The 21,812-nt window shown below is 39.2% G+C and overlaps 1 protein-coding gene across 2 annotated transcripts in view; it reads left to right on the top strand.

Annotated features, from left to right (window-relative positions):
- fgf7 (fibroblast growth factor 7) overlaps positions 1-21,812 on the top strand; it is a 52,082-nt gene that overhangs the window by 27,889 nt on the left and 2,381 nt on the right. For both annotated transcript variants that reach the window (XM_079825218.1, XM_079825219.1), the window contains exon 3: positions 20,499-20,605. In XM_079825218.1, the coding sequence (XP_079681344.1) occupies positions 20,499-20,605 (107 nt within the window). The remainder of the gene's footprint in view (positions 1-20,498; positions 20,606-21,812) is intronic.

Genomic DNA, 21,812 nt, shown 5'->3' with positions numbered 1-21,812 from the left:
CTGAGATATTAAAAGTAACGATAGAGCGACACTGAGATATTAAAAGTAGCGATAGAGAGACACTGAGACATTAAAAGTAGCGATAGAGACACACTGAGACATTAAAAGTAGCGATAGAGAGACACTGAGACATTAAAAGTAGCGATAGAGCGACACTGAGATATTAAAAGTAGCGATAGAGAGACACTGAGACATTAAAAGTAGCGATAGAGAGACACTGAGATATTAAAAGTAGCGATAGAGCGACACTGAGATATTAAAAGTAACGATAGAGCGACACTGAGATATTAAAAGTAGCGATAGAGCGACACTGAGACATTAAAAGTAACGATAGAGCGACACTGAGACATTAAAAGTAGCGATAGAGTGACACTAAGACATTAAAAGTAGCGATAGAGTGACACTGAGACATTAAAAGTAGCGATAGAGCGACACTGAGACATTAAAAGTAACGATAGAGCGACACTGAGACATTAAAAGTAGCGATAGAGTGACACTAAGACATTAAAAGTAGCGATAGAGTGACACTGAGACATTAAAAGTAGCGATAGAGCGACACTGAGACATTAAAAGTAGCGATAGAGCGACACTCAGACATTAAAAGTAGCGATAGAGTGACACTGAGACATTAAAAGTAGCGATAGAGAGACACTGAGACATTAAAAGTAGCGATAGAGTGACACTGAGACATTAAAAGTAGCGATAGAGCGACACTGAGACATTAAAAGTAGCGATAGAGCGACACTGAGACATTAAAAGTAGCGATAGAGAGACACTGAGACATTAAAAGTAGCGATAGAGCGACACTGAGACATTAAAAGTAGCGATAGAGTGACACTGAGACATTAAAAGTAGCGATAGAGCGACACTGAGACATTAAAAGTAGAGATAGAGAGACATTGAGACATTAAAAGTAACAATAGAGCGACACTGAGATATTAAAAGTAGCGATAGAGCGACACTGAGACATTAAAAGTAGCGATAGAGAGACATTGAGACATTAAAAGTAGCGATAGAGAGACATTGAGACATTAAAAGCAGCGATAGAAAGACACTGAGACATTAAAAGTAGTGATAGAGCGACACTGAGACATTAAAAGTAGCGATAGAGCGACACTGAGACATTAAAAGTAGCGATAGAGAGACACTGAGACATTAAAAGTAGCGATAGAGTGACACTGAGACATTAAAAGTAGCGATAGAGTGACACTGAGACATTAAAAGTAGCGATAGAGACACACTGAGACATTAAAAGTAGCGATAGAGTGACACTGAGACATTAAAAGTAGCGATAGAGACACACTGAGACATTAAAAGTAGCGATAGAGTGACACTGAGACATTAAAAGTAGCGATAGAGCGACACTGAGACATTAAAAGTAGCGATAGAGTGACACTGAGACATTAAAAGTAGCGATAGAGCGACACTGAGACATTAAAAGTAGCGATAGAGTGACACTGAGACATTAAAAGTAGCGATAGAGTGACACTGAGACATTAAAAGTAGCGATGGAGAGACACTGAGACATTAAAAGTAGCGATAGAGTGACACTGAGACATTAAAAGTAGCGATAGAGAGACACTGAGACATTAAAAGTAGCGATAGAGTGACACTGAGACATTAAAAGTAGCGATAGAGTGACACTGAGACATTAAAAGTAGCGATAGAGTGACACTGAGACATTAAAAGTAGCGATAGAGAGACACTGAGATATTAAAAGTAGCGATAGAGAGACACTGAGACATTAAAAGTAACGATAGAGCGACACTGAGACATTAAAAGTAGCGATAGAGTGACACTGAGACATTAAAAGTAGCGATAGAGTGACACTGAGACATTAAAAGTAGCGATAGAGTGACACTGAGACATTAAAAGTAGCGATAGAGTGACACTGAGACATTAAAAGTAGCGATAGAGTGACACTGAGACATTAAAAGTAGCGATAGAGTGACACTGAGACATTAAAAGTAGCGATAGAGTGACACTGAGACATTAAAAGTAGCGATAGAGAGACACTGAGACATTAAAAGTAGCGATAGAGTGACACTGAGACATTAAAAGTAGCGATAGAGAGACACTGAGACATTAAAAGTAGCGATAGAGACACACTGAGACATTAAAAGTAGCGATAGAGAGACACTGAGACATTAAAAGTAGCGATAGAGCGACACTGAGATATTAAAAGTAACGATAGAGCGACACTGAGATATTAAAAGTAGCGATAGAGAGACACTGAGACATTAAAAGTAGCGATAGAGAGACACTGAGACATTAAAAGTAGCGATAGAGCGACACTGAGATATTAAAAGTAGCGATAGAGCGACACTGAGATATTAAAAGTAACGATAGAGCGACACTGAGATATTAAAAGTAGCGATAGAGCGACACTGAGACATTAAAAGTAACGATAGAGCGACACTGAGACATTAAAAGTAGCGATAGAGTGACACTAAGACATTAAAAGTAGCGATAGAGTGACACTGAGACATTAAAAGTAGCGATAGAGACACACTGAGACATTAAAAGTAGTGATAGAGAGACACTGAGACATTAAAAGTAGTGATAGAGCGACACTGAGACATTAAAAGTAGCGATAGAGAGACACTGAGACATTAAAAGTAGCGATAGAGTGACACTGAGACATTAAAAGTAGCGATAGAGCGACACTGAGATATTAAAAGTAGCGATAGAGTGACACTGAGACATTAAAAGTAGCGATAGAGTGACACTGAGACATTAAAAGTAGCGATAGAGTGACACTGAGACATTAAAAGTAGCGATAGAGTGACACTGAGACATTAAAAGTAGCGATAGAGTGACACTGAGACATTAAAAGTAGCGATAGAGTGACACTGAGACATTAAAAGTAGCGATAGAGAGACACTGAGACATTAAAAGTAGCGATAGAGTGACACTGAGACATTAAAAGTAGCGATAGAGTGACACTAAGACATTAAAAGTAGCGATAGAGAGACACTGAGACATTAAAAGTAGCGATAGAGCGACACTGAGACATTAAAAGTAGCGATAGAGCGACACTGAGACATTAAAAGTAGCGATAGAGTGACACTAAGACATTAAAAGTAGCGATAGAGAGACACTGAGACATTAAAAGTAGCGATAGAGCGACACTGAGACATTAAAAGTAGCGATAGAGAGACACTGAGACATTAAAAGTAGCGATAGAGCGACACTGAGATATTAAAAGTAGCGATAGAGCGACACTGAGATATTAAAAGTAACGATAGAGTGACACTGAGACATTAAAAGTAACGATAGAGGGACACTGAGACATTAAAAGTAGCGATAGAGCGACACTGAGATATTAAAAGTAGCGATAGAGCGACACTGAGACATTAAAAGTAACGATAGAGCGACACTGAGAAATAAAAGTAGCGATAGAGAGACACTGAGACATTAAAAGTAGCGATAGAGCGACACTGAGATATTAAAAGTAGCGATAGAGCGACACTGAGATATTAAAAGTAACGATAGAGTGACACTGAGACATTAAAAGTAACGATAGAGGGACACTGAGACATTAAAAGTAGCGATAGAGCGACACTGAGATATTAAAAGTAGCGATAGAGCGACACTGAGACATTAAAAGTAGCGATAGAGCGACACTGAGAAATAAAAGTAGCGATAGAGCGACACTGAGACATTAAAAGTAACGATAGAGCGACACTGAGAAATAAAAGTAGCGATAGAGTGACACTGAGACATTAAAAGTAGCGATAGAGCGACACTGAGACATTAAAAGTAACGATAGAGCGACACTGAGACATTAAAAGTAGCGATAGAGAGACACTGAGACATTAAAAGTAGCGATAGAGCGACACTGAGACATTAAAAGTAGCGATAGAGCGACACTAAGACATTAAAAGTAGCGATAGAGTGACACTGAGACATTAAAAGTAGCGATAGAGAGACACTGAGACATTAAAAGTAGCGATAGAGTGACACTGAGACATTAAAAGTAGCGATAGAGAGACACTGAGACATTAAAAGTAGCGATAGAGCGACACTGAGATATTAAAAGTAACGATAGAGCGACACTGAGATATTAAAAGTAGCGATAGAGCGACACTGAGACATTAAAAGTAACGATAGAGCGACACTGAGACATTAAAAGTAGCGATAGAGTGACACTAAGACATTAAAAGTAGCGATAGAGAGACACTGAGACATTAAAAGTAGCGATAGAGAGACACTGAGACATTAAAAGTAGCGATAGAGAGACACTGAGACATTAAAAGTAGCGATAGAGAGACACTGAGACATTAAAAGTAGCGATAGAGCGACACTGAGACATTAAAAGTAGCGATAGAGCGACACTGAGACATTAAAAGTAACGATAGAGCGACACTGAGACATTAAAAGTAGCGATAGAGCGACACTGAGACGTTAAAAGTAACGATAGAGCGACACTGAGACATTAAAAGTAGCGATAGAGCGACACTGAGACATTAAAAGTAACGATAGAGCGACACTGAGACATTAAAAGTAGCGATAGAGAGACACTGAGACATTAAAAGTAGCGATAGAGCGACACTGAGACATTAAAAGTAGCGATAGAGCGACACTCAGACATTAAAAGTAGCGATAGAGTGACACTGAGACATTAAAAGTAGCGATAGAGAGACACTGAGACATTAAAAGTAGCGATAGAGTGACACTGAGACATTAAAAGTAGCGATAGAGCGACACTGAGACATTAAAAGTAGCGATAGAGCGACACTGAGACATTAAAAGTAGCGATAGAGAGACACTGAGACATTAAAAGTAGCGATAGAGCGACACTGAGACATTAAAAGTAGCGATAGAGTGACACTGAGACATTAAAAGTAGCGATAGAGCGACACTGAGACATTAAAAGTAGAGATAGAGAGACATTGAGACATTAAAAGTAACAATAGAGCGACACTGAGATATTAAAAGTAGCGATAGAGCGACACTGAGACATTAAAAGTAGCGATAGAGAGACATTGAGACATTAAAAGTAGCGATAGAGAGACATTGAGACATTAAAAGCAGCGATAGAAAGACACTGAGACATTAAAAGTAGTGATAGAGCGACACTGAGACATTAAAAGTAGCGATAGAGCGACACTGAGACATTAAAAGTAGCGATAGAGAGACACTGAGACATTAAAAGTAGCGATAGAGTGACACTGAGACATTAAAAGTAGCGATAGAGTGACACTGAGACATTAAAAGTAGCGATAGAGACACACTGAGACATTAAAAGTAGCGATAGAGTGACACTGAGACATTAAAAGTAGCGATAGAGACACACTGAGACATTAAAAGTAGCGATAGAGTGACACTGAGACATTAAAAGTAGCGATAGAGCGACACTGAGACATTAAAAGTAGCGATAGAGTGACACTGAGACATTAAAAGTAGCGATAGAGAGACACTGAGACATTAAAAGTAGCGATAGAGTGACACTGAGACATTAAAAGTAGCGATAGAGTGACACTGAGACATTAAAAGTAGCGATAGAGTGACACTGAGACATTAAAAGTAGCGATAGAGTGACACTGAGACATTAAAAGTAGCGATAGAGTGACACTGAGACATTAAAAGTAGCGATAGAGTGACACTGAGACATTAAAAGTAGCGATAGAGAGACACTGAGACATTAAAAGTAGCGATAGAGTGACACTGAGACATTAAAAGTAGCGATAGAGAGACACTGAGACATTAAAAGTAGCGATAGAGTGACACTGAGACATTAAAAGTAGCGATAGAGTGACACTGAGACATTAAAAGTAGCGATAGAGTGACACTGAGACATTAAAAGTAGCGATAGAGAGACACTGAGATATTAAAAGTAGCGATAGAGAGACACTGAGACATTAAAAGTAACGATAGAGCGACACTGAGACATTAAAAGTAGCGATAGAGTGACACTGAGACATTAAAAGTAGCGATAGAGTGACACTGAGACATTAAAAGTAGCGATAGAGCGACACTGAGACATTAAAAGTAGCGATAGAGTGACACTGAGACATTAAAAGTAGCGATAGAGAGACACTGAGACATTAAAAGTAGCGATAGAGTGACACTGAGACATTAAAAGTAGCGATAGAGAGACACTGAGACATTAAAAGTAGCGATAGAGCGACACTGAGATATTAAAAGTAACGATAGAGCGACACTGAGATATTAAAAGTAGCGATAGAGAGACACTGAGACATTAAAAGTAGCGATAGAGACACACTGAGACATTAAAAGTAGCGATAGAGAGACACTGAGACATTAAAAGTAGCGATAGAGCGACACTGAGATATTAAAAGTAGCGATAGAGAGACACTGAGACATTAAAAGTAGCGATAGAGAGACACTGAGATATTAAAAGTAGCGATAGAGCGACACTGAGATATTAAAAGTAACGATAGAGCGACACTGAGATATTAAAAGTAGCGATAGAGCGACACTGAGACATTAAAAGTAACGATAGAGCGACACTGAGACATTAAAAGTAGCGATAGAGTGACACTAAGACATTAAAAGTAGCGATAGAGTGACACTGAGACATTAAAAGTAGCGATAGAGCGACACTGAGACATTAAAAGTAACGATAGAGCGACACTGAGACATTAAAAGTAGCGATAGAGAGACACTGAGACATTAAAAGTAGCGATAGAGCGACACTGAGACATTAAAAGTAGCGATAGAGCGACACTAAGACATTAAAAGTAGCGATAGAGTGACACTGAGACATTAAAAGTAGCGATAGAGAGACACTGAGACATTAAAAGTAGCGATAGAGTGACACTGAGACATTAAAAGTAGCGATAGAGCGACACTGAGACATTAAAAGTAGCGATAGAGCCAGTGCTTAATTTGTAAAGTGGGAGGTCCCGGAGCGCAGAGGGGGGGGTGGATCCGGCGACTCAAAACGCAGGTTGGAGGTAACGGAACAAAACATTTTTTACACTGCCTATAGCAGTGCTTCTCAATCTTTTTTCAATAACGTACCCCCTATCATTTTTTTTCTCAGCCAAGTTATTAAAAATCATTTGAGATAGAAATAAAAGTTATGACTATAGTGATATGCCCAGTCAGAATTATTAGATTTATTAAACAAATTAAAAACCTTTGCAATAATAAACAATATCACTACCGATAACGAGCATCATATATAAATAAAATATAGGCCTATATTTTAAATATATATATATATATATATATATATATATATATATATATATATATATATATATATATATATATATATATATATATATATATATATATATATATATATATATATATATATATATATATATATATATATATATATATATATGTGTGTATTCGGGTGACATTATTTTTTTATCACTTTCATTAAATTTTGCTTTGTAGAAAAAGCCTTTCTTTGAAACGAATTTCGTTTTGTATAAATTGTATATTAATTTTAGTAAATGTTGCATTAACTAATTGCTTGTATTTAATAAATAAAAAGCAAATATAACAGACAATATAATAACCGTGAAATGGAGGCACCGGTGCGCCGCGTTCAGTTGCATTGCGCGTGAACTGCAGCGCATCTAATCATAAATAAATTAAACTCAGCATAGGCCTATGCATACATTAGCCATTAAATATATTTGTTGCATTGGATGGTATCCTTTCTACAACAGACCAGGGATTTCTCGCGGCTCGCATCAGAAGAGCATTGCGTCAATAGACCGCAAAACAAACAAGGCCGCCTATGTAGCCTATTCAAGGCAATTTTTATTTTTATTTCAGAACATGCACTGCACGGGTGCGAAATGTAAAAAAAATACACTGCATGAATTGTTTTCACAAGCAGTTATTTTTCGGAATATTAAATTAACCAAGAAAAAAAAAGTAGAATATAGTATAGTATATATAGAATATATATATATATATATATATTACTACATTTCATATAAAACTATATAGTAGGCTATTTTAATGATGCACAAATAATCAACACAAACACATCAGGTCGTTATCCTATTTATCCAGAACGGCCCATACAGCATCGATAGTGCCCTCGATCGGCCTCGATTCTGCTTCTTTCTCTACACCTCGTGTCCAGTGCATTTTTCTAACATCGATCTCAAGGCTCGACAACAAGCGCGAATAGCATGTGTCACTTTAAGTGCTTCACCTTTCGTCGTCCCTCTCCCCTTCCCTTCAAACAAAAAAATGTATGGAACTTTCATAGGGAATAAATACGAACACAAACAATAACATTGAACACTACACAAATAGTATTTTTTTTTTTTTTAAGACGATTAATTTGAATAGTGACATTTGAGGTGCCGGATTCAATAAAAAAGGTTCCGGATCCAACATCGGAGGTGCCGGAACATGTTCCGGCGTGTTCCGGCTCAAATTAAGCCCTGGATAGAGCGACACTGAGACATTAAAAGTAGCGATAGAGAGACACTGAGACATTAAAAGTAGCGATAGAGCGACACTGAGACATTAAAAGTAGCGATAGAGTGACACTGAGACATTAAAAGTAGCGATAGAGCGACACTGAGACATTAAAAGTAGAGATAGAGAGACATTGAGACATTAAAAGTAACAATAGAGCGACACTGAGATATTAAAAGTAGCGATAGAGCGACACTGAGACATTAAAAGTAGCGATAGAGAGACATTGAGACATTAAAAGTAGCGATAGAGAGACATTGAGACATTAAAAGCAGCGATAGAAAGACACTGAGACATTAAAAGTAGTGATAGAGCGACACTGAGACATTAAAAGTAGCGATAGAGCGACACTGAGACATTAAAAGTAGCGATAGAGTGACACTGAGACATTAAAAGTAGCGATAGAGTGACACTGAGACATTAAAAGTAGCGATAGAGTGACACTGAGACATTAAAAGTAGCGATAGAGACACACTGAGACATTAAAAGTAGCGATAGAGTGACACTGAGACATTAAAAGTAGCGATAGAGACACACTGAGACATTAAAAGTAGCGATAGAGCGACACTGAGACATTAAAAGTAGCGATAGAGTGACACTGAGACATTAAAAGTAGCGATAGAGTGACACTGAGACATTAAAAGTAGCGATAGAGTGACACTGAGACATTAAAAGTAGCGATAGAGAGACACTGAGACATTAAAAGTAGCGATAGAGTGACACTGAGACATTAAAAGTAGCGATAGAGAGACACTGAGACATTAAAAGTAGCGATAGAGTGACACTGAGACATTAAAAGTAGCGATAGAGTGACACTGAGACATTAAAAGTAGCGATAGAGTGACACTGAGACATTAAAAGTAGCGATAGAGAGACACTGAGATATTAAAAGTAGCGATAGAGAGACACTGAGACATTAAAAGTAACGATAGAGCGACACTGAGACATTAAAAGTAGCGATAGAGTGACACTAAGACATTAAAAGTAGCGATAGAGTGACACTGAGACATTAAAAGTAGCGATAGAGTGACACTGAGACATTAAAAGTAGCGATAGAGTGACACTGAGACATTAAAAGTAGCGATAGAGTGACACTGAGACATTAAAAGTAGCGATAGAGTGACACTGAGACATTAAAAGTAGCGATAGAGTGACACTGAGACATTAAAAGTAGCGATAGAGAGACACTGAGACATTAAAAGTAGCGATAGAGTGACACTGAGACATTAAAAGTAGCGATAGAGAGACACTGAGACATTAAAAGTAGCGATAGAGCGACACTGAGATATTAAAAGTAGCGATAGAGCGACACTGAGATATTAAAAGTAACGATAGAGCGACACTGAGATATTAAAAGTAGCGATAGAGAGACACTGAGACATTAAAAGTAGCGATAGAGAGACACTGAGACATTAAAAGTAGCGATAGAGCGACACTGAGATATTAAAAGTAGCGATAGAGCGACACTGAGATATTAAAAGTAACGATAGAGCGACACTGAGATATTAAAAGTAGCGATAGAGCGACACTGAGACATTAAAAGTAACGATAGAGCGACACTGAGACATTAAAAGTAGCGATAGAGTGACACTAAGACATTAAAAGTAGCGATAGAGTGACACTGAGACATTAAAAGTAGCGATAGAGCGACACTGAGACATTAAAAGTAGCGATAGAGCGACACTGAGACATTAAAAGTAACGATAGAGCGACACTGAGACATTAAAAGTAGCGATAGAGCGACACTGAGACATTAAAAGTAACGATAGAGCGACACTGAGACATTAAAAGTAGCGATAGAGAGACACTGAGACATTAAAAGTAGCGATAGAGCGACACTGAGACATTAAAAGTAGCGATAGAGCGACACTAAGACATTAAAAGTAGCGATAGAGTGACACTGAGACATTAAAAGTAGCGATAGAGCGACACTGAGACATTAAAAGTAGCGATAGAGCGACACTGAGACATTAAAAGTAGCGATAGAGCGACACTGAGACATTAAAAGTAACGATAGAGCGACACTGAGACATTAAAAGTAGCGATAGAGAGACACTGAGACATTAAAAGTAGCGATAGAGAGACACTGAGACATTAAAAGTAGCGATAGAGCGACACTGAGACATTAAAAGTAGCGATAGAGCGACACTAAGACATTAAAAGTAGCGATAGAGCGACACTGAGACATTAAAAGTAGCGATAGAGCGACACTAAGACATTAAAAGTAGCGATAGAGCGACACTAAGACATTAAAAGTAACGATAGAGCGACACTGAGACATTAAAAGTAACGATAGAGCGACACTGAGACATTAAAAGTAGCGATAGAGAGACACTGAGACATTAAAAGTAGCGATAGAGCGACACTGAGACATTAAAAGTAGCGATAGAGCGACACTAAGACATTAAAAGTAGCGATAGAGTGACACTGAGACATTAAAAGTAGCGATAGAGAGACACTGAGACATTAAAAGTAGCGATAGAGTGACACTGAGACATTAAAAGTAGCGATAGAGAGACACTGAGACATTAAAAGTAGCGATAGAGCGACACTGAGATATTAAAAGTAACGATAGAGCGACACTGAGATATTAAAAGTAGCGATAGAGCGACACTGAGACATTAAAAGTAACGATAGAGCGACACTGAGACATTAAAAGTAGCGATAGAGCGACACTGAGACATTAAAAGTAACGATAGAGCGACACTGAGACATTAAAAGTAACGATAGAGAGACACTAAGACATTAAAAGTAGCGATAGAGAGACACTGAGACATTAAAAGTAGCGATAGAGCGACACTGAGACATTAAAAGTAGCGATAGAGCGACACTGAGACATTAAAAGTAACGATAGAGCGACACTGAGACATTAAAAGTAGCGATAGAGCGACACTGAGACATTAAAAGTAGCGATAGAGAGACACTGAGACATTAAAAGTAACGATAGAGCGACACTGAGACATTAAAAGTAGCGATAGAGAGACACTGAGACATTAAAAGTAGCGATAGAGCGACACTGAGACATTAAAAGTAGCGATAGAGAGACACTGAGACATTAAAAGTAGCGATAGAGAGACACTGAGACATTAAAAGTAGCGATAGAGTGACACTGAGACATTAAAAGTAACGATAGAGCGACACTGAGACATTAAAAGTAGCGATAGAGAGACACTGAGACATTAAAAGTAGCGATAGAGCGACACTGAGACATTAAAAGTAGCGATAGAGAGACACTGAGACATTAAAAGTAGCGATAGAGAGACACTGAGACATTAAAAGTAGCGATAGAGCGACACTGAGACATTAAAAGTAGCGATAGAGAGACACTGAGACATTAAAAGTAACAATAAAGCGACACTGAGACATTAAAAGTAACGATAGAGCGACACTGAGACATTAAAAGTAGCGATAGAGAGACACTGAGACATTAAAAGTAGCGATAGAGCGACACTGAGACATTAAAAGTAGCGATAGAGAGACACTGAGACATTAAAAGTAGCGATAGAGAGACACTGAGACATTAAAAGTAGCGATAGAGCGACACTGAGACATTAAAAGTAGCGATAGAGAGACACTGAGACATTAAAAGTAACAATAAAGCGACACTGAGACATTAAAAGTAGCGATAGAGCGACACTGAGACATTAAAAGTAACGATAGAGCGAAACTGAGACATTAAAAGTAGCGATAGAGAGACACTGAGACATTAAAAGTAGCGATAGAGTGACACTGAGACATTAAAAGTAGCGATAGAGTGACACTGAGACATTAAAAGTAGCGATAGAGCGACACTAAGATATTAAAACCATGTGTCCAATGAGAAGAGGCCTCGCTTAAATATTCATGAAACTGTGTTGTCAGTCTCCCCTCTTCCAACTCCACAGTTTAACCACGCCCACTTTTAAAGCATTTTTCAAAAACAGGGGGTTTCATGACTCTTTAATATCATACCCTTACAAATATTACCAATGTTTATTGGTTTATTTATTACACACAAATACCATATAGTTAAACTCTGGTTAATTTATTCACTATGTGTGTGTGTTCGTAGCGCTCAGCTCACACGTGTGTATGAAGGACAGCATTGGGCAGGATGGGGAAAATAATCGGCCAAATAATTGATCATCAAAATAAGTGTTAGTTGCAGCCGTAATGTTAATGTAAGTGTCTGTGTGCGTTATATTAGCAGTGTTTCCCAGTCTCTGCGGCTGAAGGAATCGGTCAGGATTCCTGTGGGATTATTATCCGGTCGCGTGGCCGAGAGACGAGCGACTGACAGGCGTAAAGAGAAACAGGTGCTCTGTGCTCGGCTGTATTTATAGCGCTCGCTTCCCTTCGTTAGACGGCCTAATTAGCGGTCAGAAGTTAAAAGTCAATGTGCTCAGAATGGAAGTGCAATCCACTGAGAAGAGAACCAGGACTCACTCAAAGCTGATGTTACATGCATGGATACATAATGAAATAGATCTGCAAGCAGCCATTACTGGGGCCAAGCGCAAAGAAGACGACAAGACATGCCAAAATGGCTGATCAACTGCAGTAATGAACATTTAAACACATTTTAAGATGATTTCAGGCTGAAAAATGCATTGTAGTCAATGGGAATTTCATGTTTTGTTCTATTATAGCGCCACCAAGAGGCACAATCACACCATTTTTCTTATGTGTCCTCGGAGTGAGCCCATACACGTGTGTGTCAATTTTGGTGAAAATATCTCATTTTGTTTCGGAGTTATAGACATTTATATGAAAAAACACGTAAAAAATGACTGACAGCTGACTTTGATTGGATTTTACTCCCCCTTACTATCAATATTTTGACATTTGGGCATTAGCGTTTCGCCATCGGCCTATGTTTGCGAACTTCTGATGCTGGTTTCGTCTCGATCGGACTAGCGGTTTCGAAGATATCAGCTAATGTTTTTTAAGCGCTAAATTACAACGCTGCAGAAACCATACGCCGAAATTTGGCAAGCCTGGTATCGTTGGACTCTGCAAGGATTCAGGAGACAAAAAAAGTTACTCACATGAAAATAAGTCAACCACACCCAAAGTTATAAGCATTTGAAAAAAATATCTCCACTAGGTGGCGCTGTTTCAAAACTTCTCAGGCTCCTTCAGGGCATCGTGCTGATGACCCATACCGAGTTTCATAACAATCCGTTCATGTGTTCATAAAATACAGCATTTTAGCACATCATTCAAAATGGCCGACAGCCAAAATGGCCGATAAGGTTGAAATTGGACATCAGACGATTCGATGACGTCCCGAATCTACAACAAACGTTTGACAAACGGTTCAGAAGTTATAAGCAAAAATAGCCATTTTTCGTATCTCTGCACCAGTAGGTGGCGCTGCGCCGAAACGCTGCCTCAGGTCATGGTTGTGATGACATGTACCAAGTTTGATCTGAATACGATAAAGCGTTGCGGAGATATAGCCTTATGTGTATGTTCTAAACCGCTACGTAAAATTTGTTTGCGTGTTTATCGAAAAACAATTTGACGAATCGACTTGAATTCCATAATGTTTTGTCAGCACCGCCTGAAGATGATCTGGTTCAATTTTCATGCAAATCGGACAAAACATCTAGGACGAGTTTGCAAAAGTAGGTTTTTTTGAAAATTCAAAATGGCGGAATGTTTTAATGACAGAAAATGGCGTCATAGGGTGCGATCGAATCATCATGAGCTTCAAACGTTCCAACGTTATGAGCATAAATATTAGTGAAACTTTGGACAGGTGGTGGCGCTAGAGGGAATGAGTTAGAGACTCTACATGCGGCGTGGTTACTATTGGTCCTGTCCTCTATCAGTGTGCCAAATTTCATAACTTTCCCGCAAGCGGTTCTATGGGCTGCCATAGACTCCAATAGCCATTTTTCGTATCTCCAGACCAATAGGTGGCGCTGTGTCGAAACGCTGCATGTTACCTCAGGTCATAGTTGTGATGACATGTACCAAGTTTGATCTGAATATGATAAAGCGTTGCGGAGATATAGCCTTATGTGTATGTTCGCAACCGCTACGTATAATTTGTTTGCGTGTTTATCGAAAAACAATTTGACGAATCGACTTGAATTCCATAATGTTTTGTCAGCACCGCCTGAAGATGATCTGGTTCAATTTTCATGCAAATCGGACAAAACATCTAGGACGAGTTTGCAAAAGTAGGTTTTTTTGAAAATTCAAAATGGTGGAATTGTTTAATGACAGAAAATGGCGTCATAGGGTGCGATCGAATCATCATGAGCTTCAAACGTTATGAGCATAAATATGAGTGAAACTTTGGACAGGTGGTGGCGCTAGAGGGAATGAGTTAGAGACTCTACATGCGGCGTGGTTACTATTGGTCCTGTCCTCTATCAGTGTGCCAAATTTCATAACTTTCCCGCAAGCGGTTCTATGGGCTGCCATAGACTCCAATGGCGGAATAACAATAAGAAATCTAACGATTTCTTTTCTATTTCGGTGCTTTTTTAATTATTAAATCTAATTGTTGAAATGTTTATTAACCCCTTTAATGATCATGCATGTATAACATCAGCTTCAAGCACGTTCGGTTATTAGTCATTTTGTTTGTACGAGAATAAAGTCGGTGTGTTGGCGTGACGGCATGCATCTCTGCTCCAGAGGGAGAATGATTACGTCAGCTGGCGCTGAAAAGAAGAAAAATTGATCCAGCCAGATGTGGCCGACATCTGCACGCACAGAGCAAGAGTGAGGCGAGGAGAGGGGCGGACAGCACTGTGGGAGAGAGAGGAGAGGTTCTGTCAGAGTCCTGCCGTGACAGCAGCTTATTATACCATTAGAGCCGCTCACATGTAAACCAAACACTTCCAGAGACGCACACATGTACTCGAGTGTCCTTACACAACTCACACACACGACGAGAGTAGTGTCCGTTTCTGATTTAAACACGAGCGAAACAAACAGGCCCTTCAGCGGTCAAATATCTGATATGGCGCGCAACTGGAGCTTGACTTCTAACTTAGTTTCATCTTCAGTTACGATCTTATATTAAAGGCATAATTCACCCAAAAATGAAAATTAGCCCCTGATTTGAGAAGGTCCTCAATGCAGAATACAAGATCCAGGGGGCGTGGCCGGATCCAGATCCAACTCCTCCCACTTTATATGCCGTGCTTAGTTTTTTTCTATTTCGTTGTGCTGTTGTTAATGCATTTATGTGAGTGAGATGCTCTTATTATATTATATAAATTAAGTAAATGTATATTTTATATTTTTATTAGGGCTGTCAAAAGATTAATCGCGATTAATCGCATTTAAAATAAAAGTTTGTGTTTACATAATATATGTGTGTGTACTCTGTTAATTATTATTTATATATAAATACACACACATTCATGTATATATTTAAGAAATATTTGCATGTATATACTGTAGATACATTTATATAATCTATAATATATATAAATATAAATGTTTTATATATAAAAATTATATTTTTTTCTTAAATATATACATGCTTGAGTGTGTATTTATATATAAATAATAATTAACAGAGTACACACACATATATTATGTAAACACAAACTTTTATTTTAAATGCGATTAATCGCGATTAATCTTTTGACAGCCCTAGTTTTTATATTTATGTATACAACCAGTGTTGGGCATGTTACTTTAAAAAAGTAATTAGTTATAGTTACTAGTTACTTCTTACAAATAGTAAACATCATTATAAAAGTAACTAATTACCAGGGAAAGTAACTACTGAGTTACTTTTTTCCCCAACCTTGTCTCTCACCCACAAATCATCTTCAGTTATGTGTACCACAAAAACACGCATGGCATGCACGCCCGCAGACACACACACACACACACACACACACACACACACACACACACACACACACACACACACACACACACACACACACACACACACACACACACACACACACACACACACACACACACACACACACCAACCAACCAGAGAAAGAAAAACGTTGCAGGTCCGACTGACAGAGAGCCTGCTCGGATGAAGAACCGCTTCAGTGAGCTCTGAACTGCTGAATCGACTCACTGATTCATAACGCTCTGAACTGCTGAATCGACTCACTGATTCATAACGCTTCGAAGCTTCATGAGGCCGTGTTTTGAAATCGTCATCACTATATAAGTCGTTATTTAGGGGTTTTTTTGCGCACAAAAACTATTGTCGCTGATTCATAAAGTTATTGTAGAGCCGCTGTAGTGAGATGGACTTTGTATCGACGTCTTTAGTGTCTTTTAAGGGTCTTGAGAGTGTAAAGTTGAGCCAATGGAGGCCTTTCAGAGCATCAGATTTACACTAAAATATCTTCATTTGTGTCTGAAGATGAACGGAGGTCTGACGGGTGTCCAACCACATGAGGCTCAGTCATTAATGACACAATTTTCCTTTTTGGGTGAACTAACCCTTTAAGCCTTGTTTATACTTTCGTCTGTCTCCGCAGCGCGAGCACCTCGTCCGTTTGGGGACGTGTTTATACTCGCCGCGCTCGCCGTTGTGCTATTCTTGACTTTGGCTGAATCTGAAATCGCCCCCTAAACCCTCATTCACTATTCCCTACTGTTATCCACTAATACAGTTCACGTGAAGGAGTGAATGAAAACAAGTGAGCGTTGTGTGTACATCGGCTGTACACTCGTTATTGCAGTGCATTGTGGGAAAGAATGAGTGCACTCAATAACGTCCACTATGGTTTCTGACACTACAGATGGCTGTCCCTTCAAATAGTGCCCTATGTAGGGTATAGGGGGCGATTTCGGATTCAGCCTTTGAAACACATGGAGAGGTGATGTTACTCTGCATCAGTGCCTTATGATAAAGCATCTAAACACTAAAGAAATAACGGAGGCACTGCACCTTAATGTGTAAAATGTGATTTTAGACTTGTGTTTATATTTTAATTATTTGAGTGTTTCTATGGTTGTGTTGACATTTCTGCCTTTATAACTGAGGGGATTATAATCAGAGGCAGGTTAAGTTTAAAATAAAAATGATTAAATGTAAAATATTTTTCTCCTGGTCCTTATTTTAAATAGGTCATAAAAATATCAATAATTATCGATATCGACTGATATGAAACACATTTATATCGTCATACAGTTTTCAGCCCAGCTCTAGCCATGATAAAGCTTGGATTAGCCTGGACTTTTTTAATATAACTCAGATTTTATTCGTCTGAAAGAAGAATGTCACACACACCTAGGATGTCTATTTTTGGGTGAACTAACCCTTTAAGAACTGCTTCCTTTATAAGAATGGATTTTAAAGGTGAACAGAAATCAGGCTGGATGGGATTCTCCAACAGATAAAGTTCCTACTTTGTGTGGGAATCAGCCTTCGACTGTCACATTAGCTAGTATTTTAAATACAAAAATGACACACATCCCTTCTACAACATGAATAAAATGTTATTTAGGTCATTTATGAACTCTTCGGTCACTTTAGACCCCCAAAAATTACGTTTTAATTGTTTTATTTTATTTTGTATGTCTGATCTGAATGTTGTGGCACTTGCTGTTTGTGAACACAAAAGAAGCTGTGGACACAAAATAGGCACCGCCATAGAAATTGTAAATAAATACAATTTGCAGATTGGGGGGGGGGGGGGTCTGCATTTACTTTGAATTGTATTTCCTTGCAGACAATATGAACACAATATTTCATGTTTTGTCCGGTCAACTTCATTTCATTTGTAAATATGCATCCTTTCCTGTCATTCAGACCTGCAACACATTTCAAAAAAAGTTTGGACAAGAGCAATTTAGGGCTAGTAATGAGGTAAAATGGTTAAATAATGATGTGATTTGAAACAGGTGATGTCAACAGGTGATTGTAATTATGATTTGGTACAAAAGCAGCATCAAAGGTCTAATCCTTTAGGAGCAAAGATGGGCCGAGGATCGCCAGTTTGCCAACAAATACGTGAGAAAATTATTGAAATGTTTAAAAACAATGTTCCTCAAAGAAAGATAGGAAGAGATTTGGATATTTCACATTCAACAGTGCATAACATAATTAAAAGATTCAAGGAATCTGGAGGAATTTCAGTGCGTAAAGGACAAGGGCGCAAGCCTAAGCTGAACAACCGTGATCTCCGATCCCTCAGGCGGCACTGCATCAAGAATCGTCATCATCTAGAAGCCATATCACCACATGGGCTCAGGACTACTTTGGCAAACCTTTGTCAAGTTCCACAATACGTAGTTACATCCACAAATGCCAGTTAAAACTGTACTGTGCCAAAAGGAAACCCTATGTTAACAGTGTCCAGAAGTGCCGGCGACTTCTCTGGGCTCTGAGGCATCTGGGATGGACCATCACACAGTGGAAACGTGTACTGTGCTCAGATGAAGCAGTATTTCAGGTATTTTTTGGGAGGAATGGACGCCGTGTGCTCCAGACCAAAGAAGAAAAGGATCATCCAGACTGTTACCAGCAACACGTCCAGAAGCCAGGGTCTGTCATGGTATGGGCTTGTGTCAGTGCCCTTGGCAAAGGTAACTTGCACTTCTGTGAAGGCTCCATTAATGCTGAAAAGCACATAGAGATTTTGGAGCATAATATGCTGCCTTCAAGAAGACATCTTTTCCAGGGACGTCCATGCATATTTCAACAAGACAATGCAAAAGCACATTCTGCACACATTCTGCAGTCCTGGCTGCGGAGGAAGAGGGTTCGGGTTCTTGACTGGCCTGCCTCAGTCCCGACCTGTAGAGAATAGAGAATGTGTGGAAGACCCCGTACTGTTGCCCACCTTAAGACTTGTTTGCAGGAAGAATGGGACAAAATTACACCTGAAACACTTCATCACTTGGTGTCTTCAGTCCCTAAACGTCTTTTAAGTGTTGTGAAAAGGAATGGCAACATTACAAAGTGGTAAATGCTTTACTGTCCCAACTTTTTTTGAAATGTGTTGCAGGTCTGAATGACAGGAAAGGATGCATATTTACAAATGACATGAAGTTGACCAGACAAAACAGGAAATATTTTGTGTTCATATTGTCTGCAATGAAATACAAGTGAAAGTAAATTTAGAAATCACTTCTTTTTTTTATTATTTGCGTTTTCCATACTGTCCCAACTTTTTCTGATTTGGGGTTGTAATTAATTAGTTAAATAATTGTATTGTACAGTGCAAAAAAATAATAATCCTGTTAAATGTTTTTCTTTTATGTTGTATTTTATCACTCGAGGCACTCTGGGTTTTGGTTTCCTTACCACTGTTGCCTCTGGCTTGGCTTGCTCAGTTGGGGACACTAAACTTTTCTACATTTTTCAACTAAATATCGAAATAAATCTAATTATTAAACTAAATTAACCATATACACTAAATTATTGATCTAAAGCCCACACTGTCACTGTATGATAATTGAAATGAACTGATGACATCAGTGTTTTCTCCAGAATGGCTGAATAAAATTATGCTGCATTATTTTCCTGTTTAACACTGTAAAGCTGCTTTGAAACAATCTACATTGTTAAAAGCGCTATATAAATAAAGCTGACTTGACTTGACCACTCTGTGAACACAAAACATTTTTGGGAAATTGTTTGAAAAGGTTAAATGGTCCCAAAAAATGACCGCCATAGAAATAAATTGGCTAAACCAGTACCAGTCCACTATCCAGTGCTCTCCATTAACCCTGGTAAAAAAATGTGTACCTGGTCTGCCAAATGCATACTTTGAATAAAAGCGTCTGCCAAATGCATAAATGTAAATGTAAAACACAAACTAATTCATCATTCAAAATACAGTTCAAACACCTGTGAAAAAACTACATGGAAAATTCTATTTTTACTGACTTTTTTATAGTGCAAAATAGTGTGTGTGTGTGTGTGTGTGGGGGGGGGGGTATTACTCAATACCCTAACATTCCATCAAAATGCAAAATATTAAATAAAAAATATTATATACTGGGGGAGTTAATTTGAGGTGTGTGTGTGACAGAGGGTTAAACAACGTGTTTTCCGGGTGCATGAAGGCAGTTGTGTGTGTGTGTGTGTGTGTGTGTGTGTGTTGAAGCGCTCCGGCTGATCCGCGTGTGTGTTTCAGGTGTTCTGGAGATCAGGACGGTTTCTGAGGGCGGCGTGTTGGCCATTAAAGGACTGAAGAGCCAGTATTATCTCTCCATGAGCCGCACCGGAACCTTACAGGGCAAAGTATACACACAACCTCTTTAATCTGAGAGAGAGAGTGTGTGCGTGTGTGAGAGTGTGTGGGTGAGAGTGTGTGCGTGAGTGTGTGTGCGTGAGTGTGTGTGCATGAGTGTGTGTTTGTGTGTGAGAGTGTGTGTGAGAGTGTGAGTGTGTGTGAGAGTGTGTTTGTGTGTAAGTGTGTGTGCGAGAGTGTGTGTGAGTGTGTGTTTGTGTGTAAGTGTGTGTGCGAGTGTGCGTGTTTGTGTGTAAGTGTGTGCGCAAGAGTGTGTCAGTGTGTGTTTGTGTGTAAGTGTGTGTGTAAGTGTGTGCACGAGAGTGTGTGTCAGTGTGTGTTTTTGTGTAAGCGTGTGTGCGTGAGAGTGTGTGTGTCAGTGTGTGTGTGTGTGTGTCTGTCAGAGAGTGTGTGTGTGCGTGTGTGAGTGAGTGAGAGAGTGTGTGTGTGAGTTTGTGTGAGAATGTGAGAGTGTGTGACTGTATGTGTGTGTGTGTTTATGTGTGTGTATGTTTGTGAGTATGTGTAACTGTGTGCATGTGAGTGTGTGTGAGAGAAAGAGTAAATGTTTGTGACTGTGTGTGTCAGTGTGCGTGTGTGTGTGTGAGAGAGAGAGTGTGCGTATGTTTGTTAGAGTGTGTGTGTGAGTGTGTGTGTGAGTGAGTGAGAGTGTGTGTGTGAGGGAGTGTGTGTGTGAGTGAGAGTGTGTGTGTGAGGGAGTGTGTGTGTGAGTGAGAGTGTGTGTGTGTGAGGGAGTGTGTGCGTGTCAGTGTGCGTGTGTGTGAGAGAGTGTGCGTATGCTTGTCAGAGTGTGTGTGAGTGTGTGTGTGTGTGTGTGCGAGTGTGTGTGTGTGTGAGAGAGTGTATATTTGTGAGAGTGTGTGACTGGGTGTGTTAGAGTGTGTGTTTGTATGAGTGTGTGTGTGTGTGTGTGTGTGAGTGAGTGTGACTGTGTGTGTGTGTGTGTGTGTGTGTGTGTGATGGGTAGGTTTAGGGGCAGTGTGTGTGTGTGTGTGTGTGTGTGTGTGTGTGATGGGTAGGTTTAGGGGCAGTGTGTGTGTGTGTGTGTGTGTGTGTGTGAGAGTGTGTGTGTGTGTTTGTGTGTGTGAGAGTGTGTGTGTGTGTGTGCGTGAGTGTGTGTGAGAGTGTATGTGTGTGTGAGTGTGTGTGAGAGTGTATGTGTGTGTGAGTGTGTGTGAGAGTGTATGTGTGTGTGAG

The sequence above is a fragment of the Gobio gobio genome (assembly GCF_949357685.1).
Source record: "Gobio gobio genome assembly, chromosome: 9".
Classification (NCBI taxonomy): domain Eukaryota; kingdom Metazoa; phylum Chordata; class Actinopteri; order Cypriniformes; family Gobionidae; genus Gobio; species Gobio gobio.
Note: the sequence above shows the minus strand (reverse complement) of the source record. Positions and strands in the feature narration are given on the sequence as shown.